Source organism: Diorhabda sublineata, chromosome 2, assembly GCF_026230105.1.
Source record: "Diorhabda sublineata isolate icDioSubl1.1 chromosome 2, icDioSubl1.1, whole genome shotgun sequence".
In the NCBI taxonomy this organism is placed as follows: domain Eukaryota; kingdom Metazoa; phylum Arthropoda; class Insecta; order Coleoptera; family Chrysomelidae; genus Diorhabda; species Diorhabda sublineata.
The window spans coordinates 13,656,719-13,665,700 of NC_079475.1; the positions used below are offsets into that span (position 1 = coordinate 13,656,719).

At 32.8% G+C, this 8,982-nt stretch overlaps 1 protein-coding gene across 1 annotated transcript in view; it reads right to left on the reverse strand.

Moving 5' to 3' along the window:
- LOC130452847 (unconventional myosin-Ia) overlaps positions 1–2,795 on the reverse strand; it is a 34,443-nt gene extending 31,648 nt beyond the window's left edge. The window contains exon 1 of the mRNA XM_056792325.1: positions 2,568–2,795. Within this exon, the coding sequence (XP_056648303.1) occupies positions 2,568–2,658 (91 nt within the window). The 5' untranslated portion in view covers positions 2,659–2,795. The remainder of the gene's footprint in view (positions 1–2,567) is intronic.
- Between the last annotated feature and the right edge of the window lie 6,187 nt (positions 2,796–8,982).

The following is an 8,982-nucleotide window of genomic DNA, read 5'->3' on the forward strand; positions in this document are numbered from 1 at the left end:
TTTGCTATGAAAATAAGTATAAAATAATATGTAAAATTCGACATTTCGACCTACATATTTTGATAAAGACTGAAGTATATCGAAACGTTAAATTTTACCTTGCTATTTTAAATTAATTTTTATATAAAGGGAACCTAGCATCAAGACAATTAATCGTGAAAAAAATCATTTATCATTATCCTTGAGATTCAGGATACGAAAGTTTTTTGGGAAATCCCTAATACCTGGTAGTATGTTGGAATTTCCGCTGTGAATAGAGACTTGCTGACAGCAACTGGCAAATTCGCGCTGAAGATATTTAGTTCTAAAGATAAAAAAGGAGTAAGAGGAATTGAGAAATCGGTGAAAGAACTGTATACCTAACATTAACAGCGAGGAAACAAACGCAAGAGGTGGAGGAGGTTTCTTAGTCGATATGAGAAATATTCCCCAACGTACTAGTCTGAACACCAAGCCCTGATTTCTACTGAATTGTCGGAAATTTTTATTTGACTTATACGACGTTTTAGACACGTAATGGAAATATTTCACTGAACTAAAATCCAACATAGGATATAAACCTCAGTATATAGGAAATAAATTAAGTGAAATGTCAGTTTTATAATCCAATTTTCAATCATTAGGGACCTAAATTTAGCAGCAAAGTTATATATAATTCAACAGATAAATTCAATGTTATAATAATATTTACATTTATGTCTAGGCTCAGTAAATTGACTTCGATTTCCTTAGAGGAAAGACTTTTTCACAAATTCGGTACCTTACATGATATAATACGCTTGGTTGCGGCTCTGACTATATCATCAGAAAACCAGTTAGTACACCTTATAATCAAAACTTATTGGCATTCCGTGAACGCGCTGTCCGGTGCATTTTGTAAGTTTTAAATTGTAAATAGTTGTATATTTGCTTCAGACAAACGATATTTTAATACTATAATTTCTTGTTGGAGTTCTTAATTTCCTATTTCCAGTAAAACCAGTTTTTTCACTCAGAACAATATTGAAACCTCTGTATTTATTGGTGGATTGGATTTATCTATTTCGACCACAATAAAACGAATGAGGCATATGCATGCATATGATTGCGATACATAAAAATCCAATTGCTTTTTACATTTATGCATGTTAGTCTATTTAGTCCAAACTTAATGAAATTATAGCTTTTATTTTGATATATCAAAATTTTCTAATTCAAATTACCGACACGACTCGTGAAAATCGCTGTCATTATGAAATATATGCTTAGAGAAACAAATTTTACGTTTATTCGCAATGTTTCGGCCTGGTCAAATCCGTGCAACTTACAAGGTTTGTTCCAGCAATGTGTTCGGAACTATTTGATATGAAAATTGCATTCCAACAGTTCATTTCCAAATAACGAACAAAAAGTTTCACGTTCCAGTAACAAAATGAACTTTTTCAGTAGTAGTTCGAGACGAGCAAAAATGTTTTTAATAAATTAACATTTGGGTTCGCACATGTCAACATATATTTTAGGTCATTATCGAGGTTTACCAGGTTCTAGTAAGACGAAGAGAAATTAAATACAGGAAACAACATGTTACGTTGTTATTAGTGCCAGAAGTAATATTTTTCATTGGTTTGCCGATCATAACAATTAACAGTTTATTTCGTTAATTTGAGAAGTTATTTATTTCTTGAACAATTTGGCTGATGAAGTGATTTAGAGGCCAAATACTGAATACACTGTTTACATCACCATTTCACCAACACTCATGATTACACTGTTTGACGTGCGTTTCGATAACCAAGTTATCGTCTTCAGAGACTGAAAATAAACTGAGTGTGTGATCAAAATGTGCCTTTATTATATCTGCTTTTAATAATTCAGTAATTACATACTTTATGACAGCAAGGGTTTTACAGCAAGATCCTAGATTAAAACATTTCAGCTTTCTTTTACATCCGCTTATGGAAGTTATTCATTAAGATACGGAACGACGATCGCACTGGATTGTTTATTGCTTTACATCAGTTAATTTAATAGACCAGAATTATTTTCATGGTTAATTTTTAAAGTATATTACTACCTTTTTCCAAAAGTGCTTCTACTTATGAGACGTACAAAGGTTTGATACTAATAGATTAGCTTGATAATTTTCGACTTGATTTCATAAACTTGAACCTTTTCTCTGATGTCTAAAAGAGCTAAAAATTTCATTTTGTATTGAGTTTTAAGATAGCAGTTAATTTTTTTTGGATTATACCCTAAAACGTGCTAAAAAATATGAATAGAAATATTTGTTCTCTATTTCTACTTAAGTAAATAACCAAACTGTTATTTTAAAAAAAATTAGGCAGACGGCCACCCTAATAGAACTGAACTGATTCATAATTTTACCTTAAAAGTTGTTGTTGGTCGTAATATCTTAAGAAACTATAGAAAGCGTTGCAAGAACTCATTTTCTTTTTTAATGACTACAAGATATCAATAGCCAAACAATGTAGAAGTAATTTATTCATCGATCGGTATACAACCCGCAAAATCTCGGTGGTCGCCAGACGACTTGTACCTAAACAAAGGCTTATAATAAGACAACACACCTTGCAGCTTCTTCTCGGTCTCCCAGAACTTTTGCAATTCCGTGAAGTACTTGTCTAAAATGAAGACTTTCGATAGGCCTAGGGTAGCCATGTTACAGTGTCAACACCCGTAGGGATGACCGGTGGCCATATTCCGGACATATCACAGAACACAAACAACACTAATCTCAAACGAACGTGAAAACGACGAACTTATAATAATCACTTAACGATGGCTTAAGACGCACTGACTCTGTAAGGCGGCTCTACCTGCGACCCGGTCATGTGACCCTCCCCGCTCTCACCTGTACTACACCTGTGCGGCCGTAGAGTAGAAAATTCGGGATATCATAGGATTGTGGAGTTGGGACAATCCTGCTTATTGTAATGTAACTGTAACTATTTTTTTAACCGAAAATTAAATATAATAATAATAATAAAAATATAATAATAATAATAAATCCACAAAGAAATTACAGTTTCAAGTTATGGATCACTCATCAATAAATATGAGCTCCAAAGATACACTTTATCTACACTCTTATTGATTTATATATTAATTATTAAATTACATTCGAACAATTAATATCAGTAGACAAACAAATTGACTTTGGTATAATTCACTAGTATAACTCACTCTATTGTTTTTCTTATTTATTTATACTATTCCTATTTATGGAGTGAATTTATAAACAAGTTATATACTAACTAATCTACGTTAAACAAACTCGTTTAAATACCCAAAGCGAATTTCTGAAAAATTCTCGAAAATAAACAAATTAATATGAAGAAATTAGTTGAAAAAAAAGTAAAAAATTCACCGCTATGATAAAAACATATATAAAAACAAACCTCAAACGGATTCTGCTTTTGCCAAATTTTAGACTTTTATTATTACCGGACAAGATCGGCTTTACGGTCCGTTTTAACATCTAATTGTTGTAAATTTTGTGTTGCAAACGATGAATTCAGAAAGTGAAGACCAGACAATCTCTTGTTGAATTTGTTATTACATGATTTTGACTAGCATGATCAGCAATATCCTATTTTTCTGTCTCTTCATATTTTATATGCTTCAGTTTCAGCAATTGCTTTTTCATCTGAGCTTAATTTCTTACCGGTGAGCTTTTTTTGAGATCAGCGAATAGCCAGTACTCACTGGAAGCCAGGTCCGGACTATACAGTAGATGATGAAGCAATTCGAAGTGTAATTCGTTCAATTCAATCATCGTTGCCATCGACTTGTGAAGCGGTGCTCTGTCGTGGGAAAACCATGGTTTTTTCTTCGACAAATGTGACCGTTTTTCCTTGATTTTTGCATTCAAACGATTCAAATACAAGCTGACTGTTGTGCGTTTAGACGCTTCGGACGTGGTTCACCGGCTGCAGTCCACACAGATGATGATCGTTTTGATTCCATAGTGGTGGATCAATGTTTCATCCATTGTCACATATCGACGTAAAAAATCTGATATATCACGTTTAAACATGGCTCTAAATTATCAACAAGTTGTTGTTTTTGATCAACTGTGAGTAAACCCAGTACCCACTTTGGAAAAGGGTTTCTCATGGTCAAATGTTAATGCATAATTGTAAACATTCTGTATTCTGATATCTTTACGGTTTCTGCGATTGGACACAATTTCAATTTACGATTAGATATAACCAATTTGTGGACTTTTTTATGTTTACTGGAATAACTACCTCTATTGGACCACCAGAACGTTCATCGTCATCGGTGTCTTTACGACCACGTTTAAACTCATCAAACCAAAAACAAATGGTTCTTTTCGATGGAGCAGAGTCCGGGTAACACTTTTGCAGCCATCACTGCGCTTGTACAGTTTTTTTCCCATCGAGAAGCGATGATAAATGAACACACGAAATTGTTTTGAAAATAACAAAAGTAGCTTCACTTAAATGGCTCTCACTTCTTTCTTTCTTTTCTTTTTTCTGACTAATCAAAATGTCATGAAATTTCACACAGTCTTTTAAAAGCTGGTACTTCATAAACGTCATATGTATTTGACCATGGCAGCGCCATCTGTGTGTGACTCCCACGACTTTTTGAGTGATGTTATATAAACAAGATTGAGAGTTATTAGAAATATTTATTGCTGTTTTTCGTCTGGTCTGGTAGAGACATGAAAAATTTTACGATTAATTATCTTTTCTATAACTTTCTATTGAGTCGAACTACATCCATAACCATGTCTTTTTCTTTTTATGTTTAGTGGGAGGATTAATAAAACGAGCTACTACGAAATGGACACGGCCCATTTTATTTTAGATACAACGGAAATAATAATTCTTATTTTTAATTGGTAAGGTAACAAAAAATGGTAACTGTCCATTATTTTCAATTGAATAAGTAAATTTTACAAATAGATTGATGTCTGAAATTAAATCATCATCATCATCTGCTGATCCTCAAAGTGATTCAAATTACCTATAGCTGTGCCTTCAACTTATTGGTAAACTTTTTTTATTGGCAATAGTGTTTGCCTATACGTATATATGTTAAGTAAGTTCTCAAGGTGTGCTAAGAAATATTGAAAATTTGAATATTTCCACTTGCAATTCCTGTAATCGTCAGTTTACCAATAAATTCTAAAGGATTCTTCATTAAAAAACTATCTAGTTGATGGGTCATTCTCAAATTCCCTTAATGAACAATTTTAAATATTATAATTAGATGTACAAATTTTTGAAACAATTCGTCTGATTCTCTTTCAAATTTCATGAGATCAAAAGAAATTTGACTTTCCTAAGTTACTAACAGATAACGTTTCCTTTAAGACCGATTCATAAATTTGACTTTCCGTTTGCCGTTTGCAGATGACCATTGCCGTTTGACGTCTATTGACCCTATTCATAAACTTGACGTTAACATTCTCTTTGACGTGTGTACTGCTTTTTGTTATCGTGATATTTTTGCTTTTTTTTTATTTTACCCCCCTCTAAATTTTTAGTATTTATTGAGGGCAAAAGAACTTTGACATTTTTAAATTACTAACAGATAACGTTTTTTTTTTGAAGCCGATTAATAAACTTGATTTTCCGTTTGCCGTTTGTAATACGAGTATATAACAAGTGGGGATTGCATCTCCTACCCTTAGATATATATGTATAATAGTCGTATATACTTTGACCCAAAGGATCCCTTGTGCCCCTCTTTCTTGCTGCGATACTGGAGAATCCCGTGTTTACAGCTGATCCATTAATCCCACTCCTTTTAAAAAGTCTGAAAAATGGGATAGCCGTCATTGCCAGATATCTTTTATTTCAAACCCTTCCTGGTGTATGTGGATAGAGGCTTTGTCCTCTTTGCAACAATATCTGCACGCCGTATTATTTGCTAGGACTAGCGTCTTCAGGTGTTTGTTGAGCTAATAAAACTTGTGCTAGTTTTACTCTGGTTATAGTTATAGATAAAAATTAAATACAGTCCTTATAATTTTAATCGGCCTTTGGAATACAAGCAACAAATATTTTTCCTTTAATGGCAAATTTTCGCCCATATTAGACATATATTTGATGTCTGACTTCTGCATGCCTCACGAGGATTACCTTAGTATCAGAGAAAATGAATGAAACTTTCAATATGCCCAATCTATTTGCCAAGAAAGCTATCATAACGCACTGCAAAATCTTTTATAACATGTCTATCTCTGTTCTGTCAGAAGTTTTGATCCAAGAATTGTTTGCGTTGAAGTTTCAATACTTTCAATTCCAAATACTCATCTCGTTTTCAAATTTTGATTCAATAATCTTAACAATATTTCAATGGGACTTAAAGTAGTTGCCGAATTCTAGATTGTTTGAATAATACGTTATTGAATTCTTTTGTTGAAAATATTTATTGAAAACCATAGTGGATGTGGTTGTTAAAATTCTTTAGTTCCTATATTTGGTTCTCCAATGAAAGAAAACCAATCATACGGTTCGTTTTAAATCTACAAAAATATATAACGGTTAAATGATGTAATAAAAGATAACCGCTATAAAGTTTGAATTTAAAGAACTGGAATCGTCCATCTCTAGGTGAACAGCTCAGACTAAAATTCTCGTTTCGTATTTATATTTTGATCGTCTGGCCCGGTCCTTGAGAATGTGGTCTATATTATCCTTGATGGTAACAGGAGAAATTAATTGAAAGTGATTTGATAATTTCAAATCTACTTGTTTTATTGGTATTTTCCAGTTAACATTGAAATTTAGTTTTCTACGGGTTCTAATCTCACACCTGTTGAAGCGGCTATAACGGTTTATCGTACTTATACATATGTATCAAATCTGGTATTAAAAATCAAAATATGTTTTACCTCATTCGAGTCTAGAGTTCAAAATAGACAAAATACCCATAACTAGATATTATAAATTTAATTGTTTCCTTCAACCTTTTGGATATAGTTTTTTTTATTTACTCCTTGAGCTAGAAGGTTGATATTTTCATTTGAATTTTGTTTTATTTTATTCTCTCAACGTAAATTTCAATTCCTCCACTAACTAACAAAAACAAAATAACCCTAATGTGGCTTCCAGACCACCAGGGTATACCAGAAAATAAGGAGGTAGACAGCCTTACCAAAAAACGGGCAACGGTTCCATACCTTGGCATGGCTGAAGAATCAGATGGAGTTTTACTGGAAAAACACTCCAAACCTAAGAAACTCCAAAAGATTAATAACCATATCAGTTAAGTCTGAAGAACTTCTCGGGATGACCATTGATAGGTCATTGTCCTGACAAATACCATCTTAAGATGATGGGAATGGTAAAGGACGACAATAATAAGATGTAGAGTCTTGTTCAAAATATCGTTTCCGCAAAACTATCTACAATCTAATTTCTGATTTGTACAATTTCAACCATAGTTTGAGATAATTATTATGAAAACGAAACGTTGACAAACTGAAATTTAAATGCAAATAACACGAGCAAAGGAGTTGCAGTAATATATACGAGTAATTCTAAAGATAAATATGTGGCCTCGCTTACAGAGTTTTTTGCGGAAGTTCGGAAGCACTGTTTGAAATAAAGTGAATCACGTGATTTGATTTTACTGTGAACATATTTATTTAGAAGGAAATGTTATCCGTACGTTTGAAGTAGCAGCGATATCTCCTCACAGGAAGCATGTAGCGAGGGTTTTTGCGTTTAATCCCTGTATAGCTATAGATGTGTAGAAACGAAAGAAATTTTGGGACCGATTAGAAAAAAATTTATTAAATTAACTAAAATGTGATTCCATTGATCCCATTGGCCAAATGATCTCAGATGAAATTATTTGACTTGAATCCACATCAATAGACATCATAAGAAATAAGTCAATTCATGTAATTTGAGGTCATTGCCCAATTCATAAACCAATTATTATAAAAATTGTTAAGAAAATTCCCACTTTTAGGAATGTCGTGGGTATGGTCGTGAAAAAGTTAATTTCTTATTTCTTACACCTTTTGATATATTAATGCATCTAAATGTTCTTAATTTTAGGTCTCTTCTGTCTTGAAATTAGTTTTTTAATAATTTTTGGGAGATAAAGTTTGACTTTTCGACTTTTCTTTAAGTCTTTATCAAAATATTTTGATTTTATCTTCCAAAAATTATTGAAAAAACTAATTTTAAAACAGAAGAGACTTATAATTCAGAGCATTTAGATGCATTAAAAAGTTAATTAATAGATTACTGTTTTAATTTTGCTTATATCTCGAAAATGGAGAAACTATTCTAAAAACAATTCTGAATCAGTTTAGGATCGATCGCATGCGCAATTTGAAAATTCTCGTTCGGGACGATAATTTTAAGTGCGCATGCGATCGTTCCTAAACTGATTCGGAATTTCATCCTGCAACCAAACCTATTATCTCGAACAGTTCGCAATACTTATATCATTGTTTTATTCAGTAACACAATTTCTACATTATTTTACACGATGTATGAAATCACAGAGATTTTATATAAATATTTTATCAAATATCATACATAGTTTCAATTTTCTTATGCATTGAAACAGCGGTTTTTCCGATGATGAACGACAGCAATCAGCCGTGTTGCAACAGGAAGCGGATCTGCGCGTTGCACGATACTTACTTGCTACAACTGTTGCGAGTGCTGTCTCAAATGCCTTAGCCTCAACTGTGGGATTATGGGCAAATAACAATTGAATTCCGCTCTAATTTTTGATTATGAAGATATATTTGTTATTTACAAGCTGAAGTATGCAATTCTATTCACATTCATCGTACAATGATTGCGTTAGACAGTTAACACTGTCTGAGTGATAATGGTGAAGGAATTGACGAAGGCCGAAGAGATGTCCATGACGACGTTGGTCAATCATGCGAATATGTAGCGTACTTGTACCGTAAGATTTACAATTAGAACAGAAAATTTCCAGTCTATCGAACTAGGATACCGAAAACTGTTTGCT